Here is a 26,692-nt window from a genome sequence, read left to right as displayed (position 1 = left end):
AATTAAAAATCGGCCCATGGGTCGGAAGACGGATGCTCAATTATGCCAGCATTCGTTTTCCAAACCCGTGGCTGTCAGCAGGTTTGAGAACCGATGCCAGCAAAATTGAGCGTTGGCTGTCAAACCCGCTGACAGCCACCGTTCCTGTCAAATAGGAGGCGCTAGGGACGCACTAGTGCCTCCTTTTACCGCGGGCCCTAATTTGCATAGGCCACCCTCCTGAATCGCGCGCCCAGGAGAGTGACCTGTGCACGCGCCGGGAAAGCGAGCGCTCACCAGCTCTACCGTGCATTTTTCTGTATCGGCCTGTCAGTGTTTTCCCTTCAGTCTTCCAGTGCCTACATTTTGGGTTTCTTAAGCCTTTCTTTGTATGGTTTGTGTCGCAGGCCTGCTATCATTATAGAGGACATTTTCTGAGCCACTTTCATCCTGTCAATGGGGCTAATGTACTAAGGATTTTCCTAATAGACACCAAAAGGGGAAAAAACCTTTAGCATATCAACCTCAGTAATCTTAAGAAAGTTTGGTCTCCGGAAATGAACACAATACTCAAGGTGAGGTCTCCTTAGTGACCTGCACATGGTAAAATGACTTCCTTATTTCTTCTAGAGATACACTGATGTACCGGCTGCTTAGCGCGATGATGAGGTGGTCATGACACACTGTGGTAAGCAGAGAAGGCGCGATCTGGTCCCTACACCAGCACATGATGCCACATATACCCCACAGATCCCTGCAGCAACTCGTCTCCTTTTTCCATCAGGCAGCCAGCTTACTTATCCCATAAACCCTCAGGATCCCACGTTTGATCTCCTTGGTCCTCACACCGTAGACAATGGGGTTCAGTGTTGGTGGGACAAGGTGGTGTAAAACATTGAGCAGGATAGGGATATCAGGGGACATCTGGTTCTGCATTTTATTGGTGAAGATCAGAACCAGCAGCACAGAGTAAAAAAAAGCGATGAGAATGAGGTGGGAGGAGCAGGTGCTGAGTGCCTTGACAGCTGCACCTTCTGCCTGCAGCCGCAGCACAGCCCGCAGGATGAAGCCGTAGGAGAAGATGATAAGCACCAAGTCACTGCCCAATAAAGACCAGCCAATGACAAGCTGATAGATGCTGTTGATAGTTCGATCACTGCATGCCAGTGTAGTCACAGCGACATTGGTGCAGATGCAGTGAGCAATGGCATCTCGGGAGCAGTAGTGCAGCAGGGCCGCAAGCACTGGCACAGGCAGGGTAAGCAAGGAGCTCCTTCCCACAATAAACCCAGCGGCTTTTGCCACAAAGCCATTAGTGATTATAGAGGGGTACCTGAGGGGATGGCAAATAGCTACAAAGCGGTCGTAGGCCATGAGCAGAAAGGTAGATGACTCCATGGCCAGGAAGGCATTCATGATGTACATCTGCAAAAAGCAGAACCCTGGGCTAATCGTCTTCCAGTCAAACCAGAAGATGGCCAGGATTTTTGGGATAGTAGCAGTGCAGAGGACAAGGTCCAGGAGAGCCAGCAACCCCAAGAAATAGTACATAGGCTCATGCAGGCTGACCTCGGTGTAGAGAGTGATGAGTAAGGTGAGATTGGCCACAAGGGCCACGAGGAAGAGAAGAGCCAGGGGGATGGAGAGCCAGTGCTGCCAGCTCTGGATCCCAGGGAAGCAGAGCAGCAGGAAGACGGACACAGGAGAGGAGGTGCTGTTCACTGAGGACATGGCAGAAGATGCTCCCCCTACAGGACAGAAAACAGGGTGCAAATAGAAAATATTAGCCTATTATCATCACCACAGGGCAAGGTGTATACTTCTCTAATACTGAAGACATGAAGGCAGCCAGAACTGGTCAGCAGCTTCTCATCTCCTTCTTGCTTTCAGTGGCTCCACTACACTTTCTCTTCCCGATATTCATCCTCCCCAATCTTATTCCCCCCCTGCAAACATCAAGACCATTGCTCCATTTCTTTATATTCCCCACTTCCCTCTGCATGCTTTCTGCAGATCTTCTGCTAATCTGCTGAAATAGCTCACTCGGGTTAGATCCTGGGTTTCAGGAAACGCTTTGAAAGAGACTGTGATAATTAACTTGATCCTTCCAGGCCACACTTGTACTGTAGTAAGTAGAAGGCCTAGTAGAAGTGGAGATGGTCACATTGCCGGGTCTGTCTGGCAGGCTGCACAGAGGAACTGAGAAAGTTCACTAGTAGTGGAGCTATTTGGATCATACTGTGATGATAAAATCAAACCAGCAGTTGGGTCTGTCTGGCAGGCGGCAGGTTCTGCAATTAACTAGGAGTCCTGGCGGAAGTGCAGGTGCTCATGTGGCCAGCTTTGTCTGACAGGCTGCACATGGGAGCTAGGAGCCCAGATGCTTGGGCCACAGACACGTAAGTTTTGCTGGCTATGTAGGTAATTACCAGGGGTTGTGGTTGGATATGGGAAAGGTGGATGCTGGTGAGGCTCCTGTATACTTTTCTACCCAAAGTGGTGAAATACAAAGGCGGAAGACAGAAAGATTGTCCTGTATAAGGAGACAGGGGACCATTGTCTAAGGCTGGCAGCTGGGATATATCCCATGACTGATATGTGTTCCTGAGCTTGAGATCAACATGGAGATGGCAACTGATCCAGAATCCTCGTAGCCTTTCTGGCTAGGTGAATTTTATCTTAGCCTTTCTGGCTAGGTGAATTTTATCTTAGCCTTTCTGGCTAGGTGAATTTTATCTTAGCCTTTCTGGCTAGGTGAATTTTAAATGCCCTACTGAGCCAAGAACACCTGGATAGCAGTTGAAGCTGGCGACAATTTGTGATGCCTAATTATAGGGTCACAAGAGCAGAAGGCAATGGTCAGAACCTCAGCCTAGAATATCATTACAGGGACATCTGTAAACACAGCCTAAGATGTAACGATTGCCCTGAGCAGCAAGATTTTAACAGAACAAAGGATTATCTAAAGAGTGATGGTAAATGGGCCCCACCTTGGAGAACTGGTCAGGGTAATGAAGGGATACTCTTATCATGCTGTTGACATGACAACCTATGTAAATGATACTCCAGGTGGTCACGCAACTTAAGAATTTCTGACCCTAGTACTGTATTGTATTTTACCTATAAAAGAAGGATCAGTTCATGTATACAGACGAGATGCTGGTTAGTCAGTTTGTCAGAGAAATGGCATCCAGCATCTCCCAAGAATACTTATATTGCTCAATAAAAAAGTATACTTTCTACAAAATCTAAGTACAGTTTTCTTGTGACCATGGAGAAGGCCATAAGCGTGTTTGGCGTAATAATTTGGCCCGAGTCCCAGTTCCGGCCCCTAAACCACTAGTGTTTTGTTCATTAACCTCTATTTAAATTTCACTCTGCTTATGTTATGTATTGGGTTGTGTTTCGGTGGTAGCAGGTTGAGAATGGGAACTGTGCCTTTAAGTGCTGCCAATGTCATACGTAAGGTAGGACTCGCTGAGCGCACATGTGACTTTTGTGCAGAGTTTGCTCTATGCTGTTCTGCCAGCTGCTTGGGTCAGAAACTTGTGGAAAGCTAATCTCTTGCATGGCTTCCTTTGGAAGAGTCCCTGGGAGGAATCAGGGAGAATGGCTCCTCCTTTATGCTAACTTCTGAATGAAGGAGCTGTACCAGAAGTTAATTCCATGTGCTCAGGTGTGTGTGTGCACTACTGCTGCTGCTGCTGCTAAAGGTTTTCTTAGCGTTTTCCTACTGCCTGGCTGCTTTCCTGTGCAATCCCGTGGAACTGGAACTTCTGGTGTGTTTAATACATTTTGCAAACATTGGAAGCAGTAGGCAAGCTGTGGTTTGAGCTCATTATTCCAGGCCTTGAGTTCTCCAGAGGTGGTGGCTTTCTATTTTATGTATTCCTGCTAGGAGCTACAGTGTGGACAGAATAATGGGGAAGGCCTGAGAGTCTTTTTCTGCTGTCATTTACTACGTTACTATATTTTGTCAGCTGCTTTCTCCCTCTCTGACAGCCATCCCCGATAGTGCCTCACCCTCATCACTGTTGTCAGAGCTCCACATCTCTCCTCTCTACCTTTCTCCACTCCACCTGTTCTGGATGCCCCTCTCCTTCCTCACATTTCTATTTCCTGCAAGCTTGCCTACATTCATTCTCTCCATCTTCTCATGCAGACTGAGACCTGGATGCCCCTCAGCAGTCCTCACTCACGACTGCAGTGGTTGTGTCCTCCTGCAGGTTTCAGCTCCTTCTTCCTCCTCAACTCCATCCCTTTGAATCCCTTCTATCCACCTTTTCTCTCCATCACCTCGCAGGTCAGCTGCATCTTATGAACCCCATGAGAACTCCCCATCCTCCTTTCTCACTAACTCCAAATCCTGGCCTCCTTTCTTCCTCAAATCATCTCCCCTTTCTTTATTCTTGAAGACTATAACTTCAGTGCTGATCTATTGACTCTTACAGCTCATATCCCCTTGCCTTAATCTCATCTGACCTCCATCTATGATCTACTGTCTCCTCTCACTCAGATGACCACTGCCTTGATCTAATCCCTTCTCCAACTACTCTTGGGACAGACTTCTTCTCTTTTCTACCCGTCCTGTGCCATTTACTCTTCACCAGTATCCTCACAGCCTCCCCCCTCTCCTCCCAGCCTTCATAACGGTAAAAGTTATAACAGGACCCAATCTGGGATGCACTGGTAGTGGCACCGTGTGAACCCTGGATCAAAAGCTAGACTAGAAGAAAGGTCCTAGACTTTGTGTCAGGCATGTTAGCAAAGGAAGAGGGATGAGGAGACCACGATGGATCAGAGAAGGAGCAGGAGAGCACGTGAGAGCAGGCGGAATAACATTCAGGAAATGCAGAATCCAAGGAAGGCAGGAAGGGGAATGGGACAGGAGAGGCACATTAACGCCTTCATTCAGGGGAGGAGAGAAAGCTTTCTGTAGATATCTGTGCAAGAGGGAGAGTAAGGATATCGGGGAGGATGGGCTTAGTGAGGAGGATGAGGATGAGAAGAAGCAGTTTCCTTTGCTTGGAACTCACACGAGAGGGAGAGGGAGCAAAGCTTAAAGTCATTACCAGTTACTGAGGAAGAAGTATCCAAGGTACTCACCTTATGTCCAGAATTAGAACTTTATTTGTAGATTTGACATCGTTAGGAAATTTCACCTATAGCATTAAAGAATATATACAAATTCATTTTTAATTAATTCTTTATGGATTTATCATATTTAAAAACCAAATAAAATAATTATCAAAAGCAACTTTTCAATGGCTTACTGTGTCACTGCTGTGTCACTAGGCTCATACTGATGTAAGGAAAACAAAAACACAATAGATGCCTCAGTCTTATTTCAATGTTTATTAGAACAGAGATGTGCTCAATAATTGCCCGACTCAGGCCGAGTTTCGCAGCTCGTTGGCTGCTGCCTCAGGGGCACACATTGAATCCTGATTCAATGTGAGACTGAGTGTGGTACATCACCCGAAACATTGATCATACATTTGCTGAACGTTTGATGAAACTTACTGTGTGGATTTCAACCGAGAATTTGAAGTGTTCAAGCCCCTGAGGCAGCGGCCAACGAGCTGCGAAACTCGGCCTGAGTCGGGCAATTATTGAGCACATCTCTGTTCTAATAAACATTGAAATAAGACTGAGGCATCTATTGTGTTTTTGTTTTCCTGACGGCTATCATAGATTGCCTACCTCTTTGTTTTCTTGGATCATACTGATGTAAGACAGAAGGAATGTTATCAATGGCTTCCTACATCAAAACTGTGCAATGATTCAGGTCCCCATAACCTAAATTCATTATAAGCACAGTCGCGCTGGGCCTGAGGTTTTATAAACTCTTCCTGCACAGCCAGGGCCACCGTGAGAAGGGCTGAGCTCTGCCTGCTGCCTGCACTTCAGATTGATGTCTTACAGGCTCCTGATTCCTTTGCTCTTCTCCTCAAACATTTTTAAAGTGCAAAGTCCACTAACTTTCCAACAGAGCTGACAGATTGTGCCATCTTTCCAGACGAGTAAAGGGTGGGCACAGTGCATGTTCCCTGTGAAAATCTTAGCTCTCATTTACCTCTGGCCTGCAATTACCTGACAGATTCTCATTAATGTTACTGCACCTCTGGAAACTGCAGTAAGAATGCCTCCGCTGTATAACTGTGAGAGAGCATAAGTTTCAGTGCTCCCCAAACCAGTCCTGGGGACCCCACAGCCACAATCAATATGCAGGAGATAGATTTGCATACACTGAATCTGCATGGCATGCCACTTTATCTCATGCATATTCATTCTGGATATTCTGAACACACGACAGGTTTGCAAGCCCTGTCCGAAGGCTTACGTTTACCACATGGCAAACAAAATAAACATTTTGCACAAGATGCAAAAGGCCATGCCAAAGAATCCAGCTGTAAACTTCGGAATAAGAGGCTTCCAAGTCCTTAAATCCCATTATTCCAGGGTAAAGCTCTCTCTGCTCGGGCTTTTCCAGTCCTTTTTCTGGCACAACCTGAAGAAATGTGAGTAAGATAAAATCTGCTGTGTCACATGGCTCACACTGATGTAAATCACACACTATAGGCCCTTATATACAATATATATTCCAGGTACCACAATTGTAATCAAAACTTCAAAATCTCGGTAAACCCAGTATTCTTTTGTAAACTATAAAGGAATAGCTACACACTATGTTTGTAGGACCATGCCTCACGGGGTCTAGGTATTTTAACCAGACTCTTTCTTATGGGTTTTGGTCCATTTTACTTTAAATTTTTTTCAACATTTTTTTCAATTTTTACATTTTACACTGATGTAAGACAGCAGGAATGTTATCAGTGCCATCGCTATTAATGCAGGAGAGCCGGGTAACTTCAGAGGGACGCAGAATACACCCGGATAAAGTTACACACACAAGTTTAGGACAGCTGACCAGCACCCAATATCTGCTCTCAGCAGCTAAAGCTGAGCCCCACCCAGAACATCCCAGTGCCACCTCCCTTTATCCACTCTGCAGAGTGGGAGCTTTCATGCAGCTAACTCCAGCCTGTAAATATCAACCTCAAAATGTTCCTGCACTGCAGCAGGATCAGATGCTCAGATCTAACACAACATTTTGCACATGGAAATGGGATTAGGGAGGAGGAAGATGAGAGGAAAGCAGATTATAATTTGATTGCAGTTCTGCTGGGCATGAATCCAGCCGGAGATGCAGAAAGTTCAGACGAGACAGGAGGGAGTGACCCCTCTGTGTCTGCCCGGGGAGACAGTGCTACTCACTCACCTGAGACGCCCGTACAGGTCTGAGAGTAAGGACCCTCGGTAGTGTCCATCCAGCTCCAGCCTAACGCTCGTCTCTTCTCAGCTGTCCAGAGGAGTCTGCTTGGTGTCTTATCTCCTCCACGTGTCTGCAGGGAGGCAGGGACAGGGGACCGCGTGCCCCAGAGAGCCATCACTAATGGCCTCTTCATTACTGAACCCTATGTGTGAATACCGAGAACAACGTTACAGCACCGGTCACTCAGCATCCATGGGACGGGCGGAAGGGAGATCCCACTCACTCACTCACTCACTCACGCAGCTGGTGGCCAGCCCAGAGACTTTGTATGAGAGACAGATAGAGGTAGATGAGAGAAAATAAAAAAAGATAATCGAATGGAACAAAAGGATGAGAGAGAGAGAAGAGTGATTGATAAAGGGAGAGCAAAAAGTGGGTGACAGAAAGGGAAAAGAACAGATAGACACAGTGAATAACCCAAAATAAATTTGGCCTCTATATGGTAATAGTGTAAAAAATTATAAATACAGATACTGAAAAGTTATTTGGGTTGTAAAGGAGGAGTAGGAGGAGCTTTAACAGCCTGTGCTGCACCCAGAGCCGACCACAAACATCCCCCATTCCAGGGTCCATGTGACCATGAGGCGGGACTTACACAGTCGCCTAGGGCAGAGTCAGTGGGCGGGGTAATGAGAGGGCTGGCAGCAGTGGCTGAGAGAGAGAGAGAGAGAAGGCTTGCTGCATGGTGTTACATTGGTCTGCCTAGGGCAGAGTCAGTGGGTGGGGTAATGAGAGGGCTGGCAGCAGTGGCTGAGAGAGACAGAGAGAGAAGGCTTGCTGCATGGTGGTTACATTGGTCTGCCTAGGGCAGAGTCAGTGGGCAGGGTAATGAGAGGGCTGGCAAGCAGTGGCTGAGAGAGAGAGAGAGAGAAGGCTTGCTGCACGGTGTTACATTGGTCTGCCTAGGGCAGAGTCAGTGGGCAGGGTAATGAGAGGGCTGGCAGCAGTGGCTGAGAGAGAGAGAAAGAGAAGGCTTGCAGCATGGTGTTACATTGGTCTGCCTAGGGCAGAGTCAGTGGGCAGGGTAATGAGAGGGCTGGCAGCAGTGGCTGAGAGAGAGAGAGAGAGAAGGCTTGCTGCACGGTGCTACATTGGTCTGCCTAGGGCAGAGTCAGTGGGCGGGGTAATGAGAGGGCTGGCAGCAGTGGCTGAGAGAGACAGAGAGAGAAGGCTTGCTGCACGGTGTTACATTGGTCTGCCTAGGGGCAGAGTCAGTGGGTGGGGTAATGAGAGGGCTGGCAGCAGTGGCTGAGAGAGACAGAGAGAGAAGGCTTGCTGCATGGTGTTACATTGGTCTGCCTAGGGCAGAGTCAGTGGGCGGGGTAATGAGAGGGCTGGCAGCAGTGGCTGAGAGAGACAGAGAGAGAAGGCTTGCTGCATGGTGTTACATTGGTCTGCCTAGGGCAGAGTCAGTGGGTGGGGTAATGAGAGGGCTGGCAGCAGTGGCTGAGAGAGACAGAGAGAGAAGGCTTGCTGCATGGTGTTACATTGGTCTGCCTAGGGCAGAGTCAGTGGGCGGGGTAATGAGAGGGCTGGCAGCAGTGGCTGAGAGAGAGAGAGAGAGAAGGCTTGCTGCACGGTGTTACATTGGTCTGCCTAGGGCAGAGTCAGTGGGCGGGGTAATGAGAGGGCTGGCAGCAGTGGCTGAGAGAGACAGAGAGAGAAGGCTTGCTGCATGGTGTTACATTGGTCTGCCTAGGGCAGAGTCAGTGGGTGGGGTAATGAGAGGGCTGGCAGCAGTGGCTGAGAGAGACAGAGAGAGAAGGCTTGCTGCATGGTGTTACATTGGTCTGCCTAGGGCAGAGTCAGTGGGCAGGGTAATGAGAGGGCTGGCAGCAGTGGCTGAGAGAGAGAGAGAGAGAAGGCTTGCTGCACGGTGTTACATTGGTCTGCCTAGGGCAGAGTCAGTGGGCGGGGTAATGAGAGGGCTGGCAGCAGTGGCTGAGAGAGACAGAGAGAGAAGGCTTGCTGCACGGTGTTACATTGGTCTGCCTAGGGCAGAGTCAGTGGGCAGGGTAATGAGAGGGCTGGCAGCAGTGGCTGAGAGAGAGAGAGAGAGAAGGCTTGCTGCACGGTGTTACATTGGTCTGCCTAGGGCAGAGTCAGTGGGCAGGGTAATGAGAGGGCTGGCAGCAGTGGCTGAGAGAGAGAGAAAGAGAAGGCTTGCAGCATGGTGTTACATTGGTCTGCCTAGGGCAGAGTCAGTGGGCAGGGTAATGAGAGGGCTGGCAGCAGTGGCTGAGAGAGAGAGAGAGAGAAGGCTTGCTGCACGGTGCTACATTGGTCTGCCTAGGGCAGAGTCAGTGGGCGGGGTAATGAGAGGGCTGGCAGCAGTGGCTGAGAGAGACAGAGAGAGAAGGCTTGCTGCACGGTGTTACATTGGTCTGCCTAGGGCAGAGTCAGTGGGTGGGGGTAATGAGAGGGCTGGCAGCAGTGGCTGAGAGAGACAGAGAGAGAAGGCTTGCTGCATGGTGTTACATTGGTCTGCCTAGGGCAGAGTCAGTGGGCGGGGTAATGAGAGGGCTGGCAGCAGTGGCTGAGAGAGACAGAGAGAGAAGGCTTGCTGCATGGTGTTACATTGGTCTGCCTAGGGCAGAGTCAGTGGGTGGGGTAATGAGAGGGCTGGCAGCAGTGGCTGAGAGAGACAGAGAGAGAAGGCTTGCTGCATGGTGTTACATTGGTCTGCCTAGGGCAGAGTCAGTGGGCGGGGTAATGAGAGGGCTGGCAGCAGTGGCTGAGAGAGAGAGAGAGAGAAGGCTTGCTGCACGGTGTTACATTGGTCTGCCTAGGGCAGAGTCAGTGGGTGGGGTAATGAGAGGGCTGGCAGCAGTGGCTGAGAGAGAGAGAGAGAGAGAAGGCTTGCTGCATGGTGCTACATTGGTCTGCCTAGGGCAGAGTCAGTGGGCGGGGTAATGAGAGGGCTGGCAGCAGTGGCTGAGAGAGAGAGAGAGAGAAGGCTTGCTGCATGGTGTTACATTGGTCTGCCTAGGGCAGAGTCAGTGGGTGGGGTAATGAGAGGGCTGGCAGCAGTGGCTGAGAGAGAGAGAAAGAGAAGGCTTGCTGCATGGTGTTACATTGGTCTGCCTAGGGCAGAGTCAGTGGGTGGGGTAATGAGAGGGCTGGCAGCAGTGGCTGAGAGAGAGAGAGAGAGAGAGAGCTTGCTGCATGGTGTTACATTGGTCTGCCTAGGGCAGAGTCAGTGGGCGGGGTAATGAGAGGGCTGGCAGCAGTGGCTGAGAGAGAGAGAAAGAGAAGGCTTGCTGCATGGTGTTACATTGGTCTGCCTAGGGCAGAGTCAGTGGGCGGGGTAATGAGAGGGCTGGCAGCAGTGGCTGAGAGAGAGAGAGAGAGAGAGAGAAGGCTTGCTGCATGGTGCTACATTGGTCTGCCTAGGGCAGAGTCAGTGGGCGGGGTAATGAGAGGGCTGGCAGCAGTGGCTGAGAGAGAGAGAGAGAGAAGGCTTGCTGCATGGTGTTACATTGGTCTGCCTAGGGCAGAGTCATTGCGTGGGGTAATGAGAGGGCTGGCAGCAGTGGCTGAGAGAGAGAGAGAGAGAAGGCTTGCTGCATGGTGTTACATTGGTCTGCCTAGGGCTGTACAGATCCTTCGCCAGCCCTGCCCCATTCGCTCAAATACAGATGAATCTTCTCTTCCCCTCTAGGAGTCCTCAGGCACAAATATATTTATTCCTCTCTCAGGTAAAAGTAACTGAGCTCCAATTCATATCCTTGGGAGACAACTCCCTATCTAATATGCCCATAAAATATTTGTCTGTGCTTATCCATGCCCACTTCAATACCTGGGATAAGCATAGAGAATCGAAAAAATGAACAGAGAACTAGAAAAATTAGCAGCTGGGCCTGTGAGGCAAGTTACACATTCCTCGTCCTCTGTTAGCATTTAAATGTCTGTCCATAAAAGTCATTATTGTGGGAGACTCAGTCCCACTCCCTGGCTGCCTACAAAAAGCAAAGAGCGGGGCTCCTCACAAGGGCAAGTAACTAATCAGTGGGGCCACCCACCCCAGTCCTTTTTCCTTTCCACAATGTGAAAATAACGATAGGCTAAATAGTATCAAGTCCCCAGGGCTGGATGGAATCTACCCCAGTTCTAAAAGAGCTAAAGCTAGAAAATTCAGACACAGCTGAGTCTACCCCCTTTCACCCTCATCTCATGACCCCTCGTTCCAGAGTCTCCTTCCATTGAAAAAGGCTCATCCCCTGTGAATGGAAACCTCTGAGATATCTGAATGTCTCTATCCTATCTCCCCTATCTCCCCTCTCCTCCAGGGTGCATCATGTTTAGATCTTTAAGACTGTCCCCATGTGCCATAGAATGAAGACCAGTGACCATGTTAGCAGCCTCCCTCTGGAGCGACTCCATCCTGTTTATATCCTTTTGAAGGTGGGGTCTCCAGAATTGTACTCAGTATCCCAGTGAGGTCTCACCAGGGTCCTATACAGGGGCAGCATCACCTCCCTTTTTCTGCTGACCATTCCTCTCCTTGTGCAGCCAAGCAGCTTTCTGGCTTTTACCATCGCTTTATCCACCTGTTTGGCCACCTTAAGGTCATCAGATACTATTACTCCCATATCTTGCTCCTCTTTTGTGCTTAGAAGAATTCCGTCTCCAAAACTGATCCTTTCACTTGGGTATTGCATCCTACATGTATTACTCTGCATTTTATAATATAAAATCTTAGCTGCCAGCCTCTAGACTATTCTTTGAACTTCACTAGAACTTCACCATTTTTTCCACACTTTCCTGGCTGTCTACTCCTGCAGAATTAGGTATCATCAGCAAAAAGACAAATCTTTCCCAACAACCATTCCATTTTGTCGCTCATAAAAATGTTGAAAAGAACTGGTCCCAGGCCTGATCCCTGAAGCACATAAGAACATAAGAACATGCCATACTGGGTCAGACCAAGGGTCCATGAAGCCCAGCATCCTGTTTCCAACACTGGCCAATCCAGGCCATAAGAACCTGGCAAGTACCCAAAAACTAAGTCTATTCCATGTTACCGTTGCTAATAATAGCAGTGGCTATTTTCTAAGTCAACTTAATTAATACCAGGTAGTGGACTTCTCCTCCAAGAACTTATCCAATCCTTTTTTAAACACATCTATACTAACTGCACTAACCACATCCTCTGGCAACAAATTCCAGAGTTTAATTGTGCGTTGAGTAAAAAAGAACTTTCTCCAATTAGTTTTAAATGTGCTACATGCTAACTTCATGGAGTACCCCCTACTCCTTCTATTATCTGAAAGACTAATTAACCGATTCACATCTACCCGTTCTAGACCTCTCATGATTTTAAACACCTCTATCATATCCCCCCTCAGCTGTCGCTTCTCCAAGCTGAAAAGTCCTAACCTCTTTAGTCTTTCCTCATAGGGGAGCTGTTCCATCCCCTTTATCATTTTGGTAGCCCTTCTCTGTATCTTCTCCATCGCAATTATATCTTTTTTGAGATGCGGCGACCAGAATTGTACACAGTATTCAAGGTTTGGTCTCACCATGGAGCGATACAGAGGCATTATGACATTTTCCATTTTATTCACCATTCCCTTTCTAATAATTCCCAACATTGTTTGCTTTTTTGACTGCTGCAGCACACTGAACCGACGATTTCTATGTGTTATCCACTATGACACCTAGATCTCTTTCTTGGGTTGTAGCACCTAATATGGCTCTTTATGTCAGAAATAATATCCAAGCATCTGAGCTGCAAGGAAGTTGGGGCAAGGAAGAAGCACTATGGGTCGACCTAAAAACAGATGATGGAGCATCCATTTATATTGGAGTGGTTTACAGGCCTCCAAACCAAAAGGAAGAGCTGGACAGAGATCTGGTTGAAGACATCCATAAGATAGGTAAGAAAGGGGAAGTGGTGATCGTTGGTGACTTTAATATGCCAGATGTAGACTGGAAAATCCCATCTGCAGAATCTAAAAACAGTAGAGCAATAGTGGATGCCATGCAAGTATCTTTGTTCAAACAAATGGTATTGGAACCCACAAGAGAAGGAACTATTCTCGACTTAGTGCTCAATAATGGAGATATCGTCTCTGATGTCAAGGTGGGCACCCACCTCAGCACCAGTGATCATCAAACGGTATGGTTTAATATCACTAAAAGAATATGGAAAAGAAGCACAAAGACCAGAGTTTTACAGTTCAAAAACACAGACTTAGAGGAAATGGGGAAGTACTTAGAGGAAGAACTAACTGGATGGGAAAATGAGAGAGATGTGGATCAGCAGTGGACCAATCTAAAAGGAGCAATCGCCAAGGCAACTGCTCTATATGTTAGAAATGTAAAGAAAAGCAAAAGAAAAATGAAACCTATCTGGTTCTCAAAGGAGGTGGCTGACAAAATTAAAGCTAAAAGAACTGCATACAAGAAATACAAAAGAACCCAAAGGGAGGAGCACAAAGAAGAATATCTGATTCAACTGAGGGAGACTAAGAAATTAATCAAGTTGGCAAAAAGTCAAGCGGAAGAGAGGATTGCCAAGGAGATAAAATATGGTGACAAAACATTTTTCAGATACATCAGCGAAAAGAGAAAAGTCCAAAGTGGTATAGTGAAATTGAAAGGTGGAAATGATCAATGTGTGGAGAGAGACGAAGAAATGGCAGAAATATTAAACGAATACTTCAGCTCTGTGTTCACTAAAGAAGACCCTGGAGAAGGACCATCTCTACACAACAAGAAACTGGAGGGAAGCGGAACAGAGGAAAATCCATTTACAGTAGATAATGTATGGGAAGAGCTAAAGAATCTGAAAGTGGACAAAGACATGGGGCCTGATGGGATTCATCCAAGGATACTGAGGGAGCTCAGAGATGTGCTGGCGGGACCGCTGTGCGACCTGTTCAATAGATCCCTAGAAACGGGAGTGGTGCCGAGTGATTGGAGAAGAGCGGTGGTGGTCCCGCTTCACAAGTGTGGGAACAGAGAGGAGGCTGGTAACTACAGACCGGTTAGCCTCACTTCGGTGGTGGGAAAAGTAATGGAGTCACTGTTGAAAGAGAGAATAGTGAACTATCTACAGTCCGGAGAATTGATGGACCAGAGGCAGCATGGATTCACCAGAGGAAGATCCTGTCAGACAAATCTGATTGACTTTTTTGACTGGGTAACCAAGGAATTGGATCAAGGAAGAGCGCTCGATATCATATACTTGGATTTCAGCAAAGCTTTTGATACGGTTCCGCACAGGAGACTGGTGAATAAAACGAGAAGCTTAGGAGTGAGTGCCGAGGTGGTGACCTGGATTGCAAATTGGTTGACGGACAGAAGACAATGTGTGATGGTAAATGGAACCTTCTCTGAAGAGAGAGCGGTTTTAAGTGGTGTACCGCAAGGATCGGTGTTGGGACCGGTCCTGTTCAATATCTTTGTGAGCGACATTGCGGACGGGATAGAAGGTAAGGTTTGTCTTTTTGCGGATGACACTAAGATCTGCAACAGAGTGGACACGCCGGAAGGAGTGGAGAGAATGAGACGAGATCTAAGGAAACTGGAAGAGTGGTCGAAGATATGGCAGCTGAGATTCAATGCCAAGAAGTGCAAAGTCATGCATATGGGGAGTGGAAATCCGAATGAACTATATTCGATGGGGGGGGGGGGAAAGGCTGATGTGCACGGAGCAGGAGAGGGACCTTGGGGTGATAGTGTCTAATGATCTGAAGTCGACGAAACAATGTGACAAGGCGATAGCTAAAGCCAGAAGAATGCTGGGCTGCATAGAGAGAGGAATATCGAGTAAGAAAAGGGAAGTGATTATTCCCTTATACAGGTCCTTGGTGAGGCTTCACCTGGAGTACTGTGTTCAGTTCTGGAGACCGTATCTTCAAAAGGACAAAGACAAGATGGAGGCGGTACAGAGAAGGGCGACCAGGAAGGTGGAGGATCTTCATCGGATGACGTACGAGGAGAGATTGAAGAATCTAAATATGTACACCCTGGAGGAAAGGAGGAGCAGAGGTGATATGATACAGACTTTCAGATACTTGAAAGGTGTTAATGATCCAAAGACGACGACAAACCTTTTCCGTAGGAAAAAAATCAGCAGAACCAGGGGTCATGATTTGAAGCTCCAGGGAGGAAGATTCAGAACCAATGTCAGGAAGTATTTCTTCACGGAGAGGGTGGTGGATGCCTGGAATGCCCTTCCGGAGGATGTGGTGAAGACCAGAACTGTGAAGGACTTCAAACGGGCGTGGGATAAACACTGTGGATCCATAAAGTCAAGAGGCCGCCAATGAAGAGTGGGTGACTCGCCAGAATGATGGCTACTGCCTGGAGACAATACCCTTATTAAATAAACATACACATGCTTACTGTGACTCCAACATCGCTCTAAGCTTCAACAGCAAGAGGAAATGTGGTAAAAAGGATTCACACTCACAAAGAGGGGAGTAGCTGGCTTGTTACGGCGGTTACTACCCCAAATCAAATAAGCCTGATACTTCACTTTCAATGCATATACAGCAGAGTTCTCTGCTTCAATGGCAGGGGAGAATAAAAACATACTTCACACATCCAGCAGAGCTCTCTGCTTCAACGGCAGGGGAGAAGAAAAGAGGGTTAGCACTCACAAAGCGGGGAGTAGCTGGCTTGTTACGGCGGTTACTACCCCAAACCAAATGTGCCTGATACTTCACTTTCGATGCATATCCAGCATGGCTCTCTGCTTCAACAGCATGGGAGAACACTGATACTTCACGCATATCCAGCATAGCTCCCTGCTTCAACGGCAGGGGAGAAGAAAAACAACCGATAAGGGCTGTATAACATAGTCTGGGTAAAACAAATAAGCATGGGTGTAGCTTGCTTATTACGGCGGCTACTACCCCTAACTAATCAAGCTAGATATTTCACTTGGATGCAGCTCCATCACTGCTATCTACATTAAAGGTGGGGGTGGAAGGGAAATAGAACCAAAGAGCTAAGAGAAACAGATAAGTATGAGAGAAAAAATGTGTGAAGCTTGCTGGGCAGACTGGATGGGCCATTTGGTCTTCTTCTGCCTTCATTTCTATGTTTCTATGTAATATGGAACCCAACATTGTGTAATTATAGCATGGGTTATTTTTCCCTATATGCATCACCTTGCACTTATCCACATTAAATTTCATCTGCCATTTTGATGCCCAATTTTCCAGCCTCACAAGGTGTGATTTAACTACTATGAACAATTTTGTATCATCTGCAAATTTGATTATCTCACTCGTCGTATTTCTTTCCAGATCATTTATAAATATATTGAAAAGTAAGGGGCCCAATACAGATCCCTGAGGCACTCAGTAATGCCCCCTCCATGAAGTAAACTCCATTTACCACTCCCCTTGTAGCCTGTCACGCAGCCACTTTCTAATCCAGTCAGTCACTCTAGGGTCCATACTAAAGGCACAGTCTATTTATAAGTCTCCTGTGTGGAGCCATGTCAAAGGCCTTACTGAAACCCAAATAAACTAAGTCTAGCACTGTCCCTTAATCCAACTCTCTAGTCATCAATCAAAGAAAATTAATCAGATTCATCTAATAAGATATACCACTGGTTAGCCATCAAATTCAGGATTCTCTTCAAAGTCCTCATGATGATCCACAAAGATATTCACAACATCTCCCCCCTCAAGCTAAGCTTCCAGCTATGTCCACACACATCGGACAGACCCACAAAGGCACTCTCTATGCCCCCCCCCCCCTGCAAAAACATCCTTAAGGAAGCGAGCCCTATCCACAGCGGGTCCCACCCTCTGGAACACTCTCCCTCCTGATCTCCGACAAGAACTCTGCCATCAGACCTTCAAAAAAAACCCTTAAAACTTGGCTCTTCAGGCAAGCCTTTGCCGGAGAGTTAAGCTCTCTCTGAAGCCGCCTCCCAGTCTAGGTTATGTCGCACTCTCCAATTAATCCTCCCAGCCCTTTTCAGGGCCCCCCCCCCCTTCAAATCTAGCGTGCTCATCTGCCCTCTTCATATCCTGCACCTTATAATCCTTCCCTTAGGGCATCCCAGTCCTGTTCGCCTCTAATCTACTCTCCTACCTGCTCAAGTTAACCTGTATTTATGCTGTAACTCAGCAGATATCATTTCACAACCCAACACTCTCCCTTAACCAGCTCCTCAAGCTGTGAGTTCTCCACCTAAAACTCTACAGCTCCGTAGTTTTTTCCGGGTTCATTTCTTGATTGTAACATAATAATAATCTTGAAATACTCTGAAGTTATTTTTCTCTTTACTAAATTATTCATCTACATGATGTAACTGTTGATTTAACCTGTACTGAAGTTATTTTCTACTTGATTTAATTGTTCCTTGTTTTAAATTGCAAATTGTAATTGTTCCTTGTATCGCCACCAAGCGACTGTTATGTGTTCATTGTAAACCGGTGTGATCTGTATTCCTTACAGGAACGTCGGTATAGAAGAAATCAAAATAAATAAATAAAAACAATGCTGCCTCAGACCTTGTAATCCATTGCATTCCAGAATCTGCTCAATACTCTGTTTTCGAGTGATTCCATTAATTTTCTCACAGCGGAGACTAACTTGCCTGTAGTTCTCAGACTCCTCCTTACTTTCACTTTTATAAATAGAAATCACATCCGCCCATCCCAGTCCTCGGGAACAACTCCAGACTGTAAAGAAGCACTGAGAAGGTCACCAGTGGAGCTGCCAGGACTGCTGTAAGTTCCCTCAATACCCTCCCATGTATCCTATCTGCTTCCATCGCCCTATCTACTTTGTTAGCTCCTCACAAGCACACTGCTGTGAAAATCAATTGAGTTTTATTTCACTTCTAATCTGATTTTTCTTTGTTTTATGTAGATAACAGTGGATAAAGGTGAGCCAGTATAGTGTATCTGAATTTCCAGAAAGCATTTGACAAAGCCTCTCATGAGAAACTACTTAAGAAATTAGAAAGTCATGGGATAGGTGGCAGTGTCCTTTTATGGATTGCCATCAAGTTAAAAGATAGAAAACAGAGAATAGGGCTAAATGGTAAATTTTCCCAATGGAAAAAGGTGAATAGTGGACAGGGATCTGTTCTGGGGCCACTGTTTTTTAATATATTTATTTATAAATGAGCTGGAAATGAGAACAAATGAGGTGATCACATTTGCTGATAACACAAAATTATTCAAAGTTGTCAAATCATAAGAGGATTGTGAGAAATTGCAAGAGGACACTGCAAAACTGAGAGACCAAGCATGCAAATGGAAAACTGAAATTTAATGTAGAAAAGTGCAAATTGATGCACTTAGGAAAGTGAAACCCCAATTATAACTACAAAATGCAAGGTTCCACATTAGGAGTCACCAATCAGAAATAGGATCGAGGTGTCATTGTTGAAAATACATTGAAATCTCCTGCTCAGTGTGCAGCAGCAGCCAAGAAAGCAAAGAGAACGCTAGGGATTATTAGGAAAGGAAAGGAGAATAAAACAGAGAATATCCTAATGCCTCTGTATCACTCCATGGTGCAACCTCATCTTGTGTTCATGTATCATACACAAACAGAATGCTGGGGATTATTAGGAAAGGAAAGGAGAATAAAACAGAGAATATCCTAATGCCTCTGTATCACTCCATGGTGCAACCTCATCTTATGTACATATATCATACACAAACAGAATGCTGGGGATTATTAGGAAAGGAATGGAGAATAAAACAGAGAATATCATAATGCCTCTGTATCACTCCATGGTGCATCCTCATCTTGTGTTCATATATCATACACAAACAGAATGCTGGGGATTATTAGGAAAGGAATGAAGAATAAATCAGAGAATATCATAATGTCTCTGTATCACTCCATGGTGCATCCTCATCTTGTGTTCATGTATCATACACAAACAGAATGCTGGGGATTATTAGGAAAGGAATGGAGAATAAAACAGAGAATATCATAATGTCTCTGTATCACTCCATGGTGCATCCTCATCTTGTGTTCATATATCATACACAAACAGAATGCTGGGGATTATTAGGAAAGGAATGGAGAATAAAACAGAGAATATCATAATGTCTCTGTATCACTCCATGGTGCATCCTCATCTTGTGTTCATATATCATACACAAACAGAATGCTGGGGATTATTAGGGAAGGAATGGAGAAGAAAACAGAGAATATCCTAATGCCTCTGTATCACTCCATGGTGCATCCTCATCTTGTGTTCATATATCATACACAAACAGAATGCTGGGGATTATTAGGGAAGGAATGAGAATAAAACAGAGAATATCATAATGTCTCTGTATCACTCCATGGTGCATCCTCATCTTGTGTTCATATATCATACACAAACAGAATGCTGGGGATTATTAGGGAAGGAATGGAGAATAAAACAGAGAATATCATAATGTCTCTGTATCACTCCATGGTGCATCCTCATCTTGTGTTCATATATCATACACAAACAGAATGCTGGGGATTATTAGGGAAGGAATGGAGAATAAAACAGAGAATATCATAATGTCTCTGTATCACTCCATGGTGCGACCTCATCTTGTGTTCATATATCATACACAAACAGAATGCTGGGGATTATTAGGAAAGGAATGGAGAATAAAACAGAGACTATCATATTGCCTCTGTATCACTCCATGGTGCGACCTCATCTTGTGTTCATATATCATACACAAACAGAATGCTGGGGATTATTAGGAAAGGAATGGAGAATAAAACAGAGAATATCATAATGTCTCTGTATCACTCCATGGTGCATCCTCATCTTGTGTTCATATGTCATACACAAACAGAATGCTGGGGATTATTAGGAAAGGAATGGAGAATAAAACAGAGAATATCATAATGTCTCTGTATCACTTCATGGTGCGACCTCATCTTGTGTTCATATATCATACACAAACAGAATGCTGGGGATTATTAGGAAAGGAATGGAGAATAAAACAGAGAATATCCTAATGCCTCTGTATCACTCCATGGTGCATCCTCATCTTGTGTTCATATATCATACACAAACAGAATGCTGGGGATTATTAGGAAAGGAATGGAGAATAAAACAGAGAATATCATAATGTCTCTGTATCACTCCATGGCGCATCCTCACCTTGTGTTCATATATCATACACAAACAGAATGCTGGGGATTATTAGGAAAGGAATGGAGAATAAAACAGAGAATATCCTAATGCCTCTGTATCACTCCATGGTGCATCCTCATCTTGTGTTCATATATCATACACAAACAGAATGCGGGGATTATTAGGAAAGGAATGGAGAATAAAACAGAGAATATCATAATGTCTCTGTATCACTCCATGGTGCATCCTCATCTTGTGGTCATATATCATACACAAACAGAATGCTGGGGATTATTAGGAAAGGAATGGAGAATAAAACAGAGAATATCATAATGTCTCTGTATCACTCCATGGTGCATCCTCATCTTGTGTTCATATATCATACACAAACAGAATGCTGGGGATTATTAGGAAAGGAATGGAGAATAAAACAGAGAATATCATAATGCCTCTGTATCACTCCATGGTGCATCCTCATCTTGTGTTCATATATCATACACAAACAGAATGCTGGGGATTATTAGGAAAGGAATGGAGAATAAAACAGAGAATATCATAATGCCTCTGTATCACTCCATGGTGCAACCTCATCTTGAGTATTGTGTGCAGTTCTGTTCACCACATCTCAAGAAAGATATAGCAGAAAAGGTACAGTTCAAAATAATAAAAGGGATGGAACAGCTCCCCTATGAAGAAAGAGGTTAGGACTCTTCAGCTTGGAGAAGAGATGGCTAAGGGGAGATATGATAAGGGTCTATAAAATGATGAGTGGAATGGAATGAGTAAATGTAAATTGGTGGTTTATTCTTTTGAAAAGTACAAAGTCCAGGGGACACACAATGAAGTTACTAAGTAATACATAAGAGAAAATATTTTTTTACTCATTGTATTAAGCTCTGGAATTCATTACCAGAGGATGTGGAGAAAGCTATTAGAATAGCTGTGTTTAAAAAAGGTTTGGATAAGTTCCTGGAGGAAAAGTCCATTAACCATTATTAAAGTAGAGTTGCAGAGATCTACTGCTTATTCTTGGGATAAGCAGCTTGAAATCTCTCTACCCCTTGGGATCCTGCCAGGTACTTGTGACCTGGATTGGCCACTGTTGGAAACAGGATACTGGGCTTGATGGACCCTTGATCTGACCCAGTATGGCAAACCTTATGTTCTTATGGTCCTGCGCCAGGCTCTTCCACATTGAACACCGAACAGATATTTATTAAGCAATTTTACATTTTTTCTCATCAGGATCTACATATTCCTCCCCTTCACCTTTGAGTCTCACAATGCACTTTTGCACTTCCATCTTCTACTAACATATCTAAAAAAATCTTGTCCCCATTTTACCGTATTTGCTATTTTTCTTCTATTTGAATGTTTGCTTTCCCTAATACTTTCCCAGCTTATCTTAATTTTTCCAGATGTCACTTGTCTTCCTTTTTCTATAATCTTTTGTAGTTTATGAATTCTAACTGTTGCATTGGAGATGGACCCTTAGCCCGAGGTGGGATTGACACTACCCACAGGGCAAGCCCTACGAGTCCCCACCTTCAGGAGATGGAGGCTGACTGGAGCTTCGCCAATACCAGCCCACATTCCCCACAGGTTGAGCCCTTGCATGCCGGAGCCAGCTGGTCTTAGGCGGCCCTCAGTCAGACGACTCCCAGTTGAAGAAGTGGTAGCTAGCCCGGAACCAGCAGAGATAACAGGAAGACCAAAGCAGATCCAGATGAGGCAGGGAACCAGAGACCTGAGTGCCAAGGAGGGCCAGGAACAAGAATGGGTGACGCCCGGGTAGTAGTAGGCCGGAGCCTGAGAGGGTCAAGTCCAGGAAGATTCCAAAAGGCATAATGAAGAACAGGCTGGTGTCAGGGCAGGCAGCTGAATTAGGCGAGGTACGGAGTTCAACAGAGCAAGGGTCAAAGCCAGGCGTCAGTCCAAAGCATAGTCCAAAACTTAGCAAAAGGTCAAAGCCAGAGATCAGTCCTGAGCGTAGTCCAAAATATAGCAAGGGTCAAGCCAGAGATCAGTCCAAGCAAGGCTAGGAAGGGACCAGGAACAAAACAGGAACCAGGAACAAAGTCAGGACCAAGCAACTAGCACACGACAAGCATGGAGACCTGTTACCAAGGAGAGGAACTAGTGGCGGGCCCTGCCTTAAGTAGCAGGGCCCGGTGATGTCATCATCCGGGGCTGCGGGTTAGTTTCCCACCGCGGCCCCTTTAAAAAGACAGTAAAGTGCATATGCACATGCCTAGAGGGCAGCAGGACACTGGACAGCGGCATCTCCCCATGGGACACATGGGGAGACCCACCGGGAGCTGGGGAGGTCTGCACTGGAGCCAGGAATGGCCAAGGAGGCAACGGAGGCTCAGGAACGTAGGCAGCTGCCTACAGCCACGAGGGAGGATGGGCCAGGACCGGGAGCTGGGTGCCAGAGATGAGTAGGCCTGCGCAGACAGGATATGCAACACTAATCTTTTCAGTCTTTTTCCCTCTTCTCTTTATTTAAAGATTAGTTGTCCTTATCATATCTCATTTTAGTTCTGACCACTGCTCTTCTACTTCCCCTAGGTTTTCCCAACCAGCTAACGACTCCTTGAGGTATTCCCCCATTTTAACAAAATTAGTTTTCCTGAAATCTAGCACCCTTGCCGTTGAATGAACAATCATCTTTTATGCTCCAGTACTGAACCACAACATCCACCTAGCATGATTCTATTACTATAGGCGGATTATAAATACTAAAAAATAAATAAATCACTGGATAAAGGATGATCATCTACTACAAAAACAGAGATTATTGTCCCCATTGACAAGCACCAGGTCCAGTATCTCCCTCTCCTATGTGAGTTCTGTTACTGTAAACAGTGGGATGAGTTGTGCTATATTATGTCATAGAACACACAAGCACAGATTTGTAAAAACAAAAACTTACAAGTGAATTTTCAAAGGCCTACGAGCATAAAAACCGGGATTTACACACATGGCTGGGCCTTGTGTGCGCAGCACGCATTTCACTATGGGCCTGGCCACGTGTAAACCTCGGTACATGCACAAGTGCCAGCCGAGGGAAAAGGAGCAGCCCAGGGGGGTATGAACTCAGTGGGGAGGGGTGGGGGGCAGACCGGGACAGTGCCACTAGCCACTGTCCCTGGTAAGCACACACCAGCAGCCAGCCAGTGCATAAAAATTACTTACTGCTCCTCCTGGAGCAGAAGTAATCTATAAAAAAAAAAAGCAAGTAGGAAGGAGAGGAGAGGTGATAGGGTAGGAAGGATAGGTAGAGCTATAGGGAAGTTCCTTCCCAGTCCACTCCTTAATTGAAGCGGACTGGGCGGAAACTGGGGAAGCCCTACTTCCATCACTGCACGTGGGATTTTAAAATCCCCCTCCCCCCTCCCACGCACAGAAGATGCCATCCACCTGCACATGCACATGTGGATGTGAAAATCTACCTCATATGTGCACACGAATATCATATTTTATAACACATGCGAATGTTGTAAACTAGCCATATGCGTGCGCATAGGTCTAAAAATTGACCTTTTAGTTTACTAAATATTGTAAACTATGGTAAAAATCAACAAAGGCTAATAGTATCACAATAAATATCAGTTAAGGCAAATAGCATTACAATAATAAAAAAAAACCCAAAGATTTATACAAAGAGCATAAAGATTTATAAAGAGATACCTGCCTCACAGTTTTTCTTATGTGAGTTATCATATCTTGGAAAACCGGAAGACAAACAGGCCTAGAGAAACAGCAAGAAATGGCTAATGGTGCTCTTTCTCTGATGATTCTGAGGAAAATTGTTAATTACAATTAACTTTATATTCTTCTTTCTGGCTCTAGTTTAGGTTTTGCAAGAACTTACAATTTCAGCAAGATGTATGCCCTAAGAGGAAGGCATCCTGTTACTGCATAATTCTAGATTAATCAAGTCCAGTGCTTGAACAGACAGAAAAACAGATGTTTCTTGTTTCAGAAATCAGTTTCAGTTAGCAAAAGTCTCACTGATATGGACAAGTAAAAACGGAATCACACAATGGGTAGTCCCGCAGTCCCATAGGGAAATCATGCTGCAGCATGCCAGTGATGAGTCATGTGCTGGTCACCAGGGTCACTTATGAAGCACTGAAACAAGTAGCATATTGGCCTCACATGTACCAGGATGTCAAATCATACCCAAAAGGTTGTCTCACCTGCTGCAGCTTCCAGCCCACTTTGCCTACACATAGAACACCGTTATAGAACCGGGGCGTTACTACGCCCCTGCTCTGATATTCAAATATCAGACCAGAGCATGTTGTCCAATCCTCGAGGGGTAATAAATATATATGCTCACAGTGACCACTTGTTGAATAAGTGGGTAGAGTGCATTTCTGCCCTTAACAATACTGCTGAGACCACAGCCAGCCTACACTTGAATAATGTGTTCAGTCATTGGGGCCTGCCCATGAAGGAAAATTCAGACCCACATTTTACTGGACAGGTAATTATATAGGGAAACTGTTGGGTGTGAAAAGTAAGCTCCACATATCATACCACCCCCAGTCGTCAGGACAAGTGGCGAGAGCACAGAAAACCATAGTCAGCATTCTAAAGAAGTAGGCGTCCTCATCAGGTAAGGAGTGGGATATCAAATTACCCTTTGTGTTAATGGCTATCCGAGCCACACCACACCGTACTACAGGGCCCTCCCCATTTCAGATGATGACAGGAAGAGAAAGGACCTTACCTCTGCATTTGCTTTACAGGACGCAGGATGCTAATTTGGCTAGGGCTACGACTGCACATGAACATGTTACCCATCTGCAGGAACGTTTGCAAAACACCTTTGCCCAAAAGAATCTGGAGATGAAGGTCAGAGGTAGAAAGGCTACTATTATGATTTAATAGCTACCTCTAAAAAGTATAAAATTGGAAACAAAATCTTTTACTAGGATTACATCAGAAACAAAGCCAAAGAAAGCACATTTTTGCCCTTCTGGAAAGGAGCTTTCATAATTGTGGATAAAGTCTCACCAGTCGCTTATCTTACCTGAATTAAGACAAATCCTGATGGTGAAGATGTCCTTAAATGGGTCCACATTAATCAGCTCATAAATTAGCAGATGAAAATGCTGTGCCCGGCGATACTGACATCAACAATAAAACAGAGGAATGGTTCTCAGATGGAGAGTGGAGCCCTGCTGATTGGAGCAAAGGTTGCCAATGGCCAAGTCAGGCCCTTCCTCCGCACTGTAACGCAAGACATTACCCAGTCGCAGACAGTCACCCAGAAAGTCTGTGCGTCTGAGACAAAGCACAGTTTTGGTTTGATATTTTATACATTGAAGGGAAAATTTAACTTGTTAATAATTATTTCCTTCCCCTATTTAAGGAGTTTTCATTTAGATCCCTAAAGTTATAAAAGGGGTCCTGAGATGGAAACTATTCCCTACTGTGACATCAGTCAGGCAAGTAGGGATGTGCAGGGGGGGAAAATCTGTTTTCATTTTTGGTTTGTTTTTGGGAGGGTTTTTCCCCATGAATTAAACAATAATTAAAAAACAAAATCGGCCAAGAAATGAAAATGAAGCCTCCCTCCCACCATTCTGGAAAAATGCCAGGAGCCAGTTCCCCCCAGCTCCCACGTACCCAGTCCAGTGGGGATCCACCAGCTGAGACTAGGCCGAAGCCTCAGACTTGCATAGATCGAGGCTGCACTAGTCGCCGCAGCCTCGGCCTACTAAAGACCTGTGCCTCGACCAGACCCAGGACCAACACCTGGTCATCAGCATAGGCCTGAGCTCGGACCCAGGCATGACGCCACGACCTAACCTGGAGGCTGGGTCCTGACATGGCTTCAGCCTAGGCTGGAACCCAGGCTCAATGATGTGACCCGACCCAAAGACCAGGTCCTGACCCCCTGGGCCCAGGCCCAACGCCATGACCTGACCCAAAGGTCAGATCCCGATGCCAGGGCCTCGGCCCTGTCCCAGGCCTAATTCTGTGACCCAAACCAGAGGCTGGGTCCCTACACCAGGGCCTTGGCCAGGAGGTCCTGTCCCAATGCCAGGCCTGGGAGCTCCTCTTCTTGGGTCCTCTTCTTTCTTTGGTGCTTGAAAGTCAAATAATGCCATCCACTGGGATCACACCAATGTTAATTAACTTCAATGCATTCACCCCAGTGGACAGCGTCCACTGGGGTGAATGCATAACTTTATTCTTCTTGTTCTACTTATGGTTTTAGTTACAATTCCCCTATTCGATGTAAACCGATCTGATATGGTCTTCAACCATGAAGGTCGGTATAGAAAAGTGTTAAA

At 45.7% G+C, this 26,692-nt stretch overlaps 1 protein-coding gene across 1 annotated transcript; it reads right to left on the bottom strand.

Annotated features, from left to right (window-relative positions):
• Nucleotides 1–759: 759 nt before the first annotated feature.
• LOC115091563 (olfactory receptor 56A4-like) lies at nt 760–26,314 on the bottom strand. The gene is made up of 3 exons (XM_029601743.1): nt 26,205–26,314; nt 5,052–5,104; nt 760–1,700 (listed from the first exon to the last, which is right to left on the bottom strand). Exons 1-3 carry the CDS (start codon nt 26,312–26,314, stop codon nt 760–762), a joined length of 1,104 nt encoding a protein of 367 aa, XP_029457603.1.
• Between the last annotated feature and the right edge of the window lie 378 nt (nt 26,315–26,692).

The sequence above is a fragment of the Rhinatrema bivittatum genome, chromosome 5 (genome assembly GCF_901001135.1).
Source record: "Rhinatrema bivittatum chromosome 5, aRhiBiv1.1, whole genome shotgun sequence".
Lineage (NCBI taxonomy): Eukaryota > Metazoa > Chordata > Amphibia > Gymnophiona > Rhinatrematidae > Rhinatrema > Rhinatrema bivittatum.
This window is presented reverse-complemented; position numbering and strand designations above follow the sequence as displayed.

Bases quoted from the DNA above. Each gene is read 5' to 3' on its own strand.
- LOC115091563 (XM_029601743.1), bottom strand. From the start codon at position 26,314: ATGGCGTTGGGCCTGGGCCCAGGGGGTCAGGACCTGGTCTTTGGGTCG. The intron at 5,105-26,204 runs GTTAGGTCGTGG...CTACAAATAAAG, and splicing joins TGTCAGGACCCAGCCTCCAG to TTCTAATTCTGGACATAAGG. The intron at 1,701-5,051 runs GTAATGACTTTA...CCATGTCCTCAG, and splicing joins TACTTCTTCCTCAGTAACTG to TGAACAGCACCTCCTCTCCT.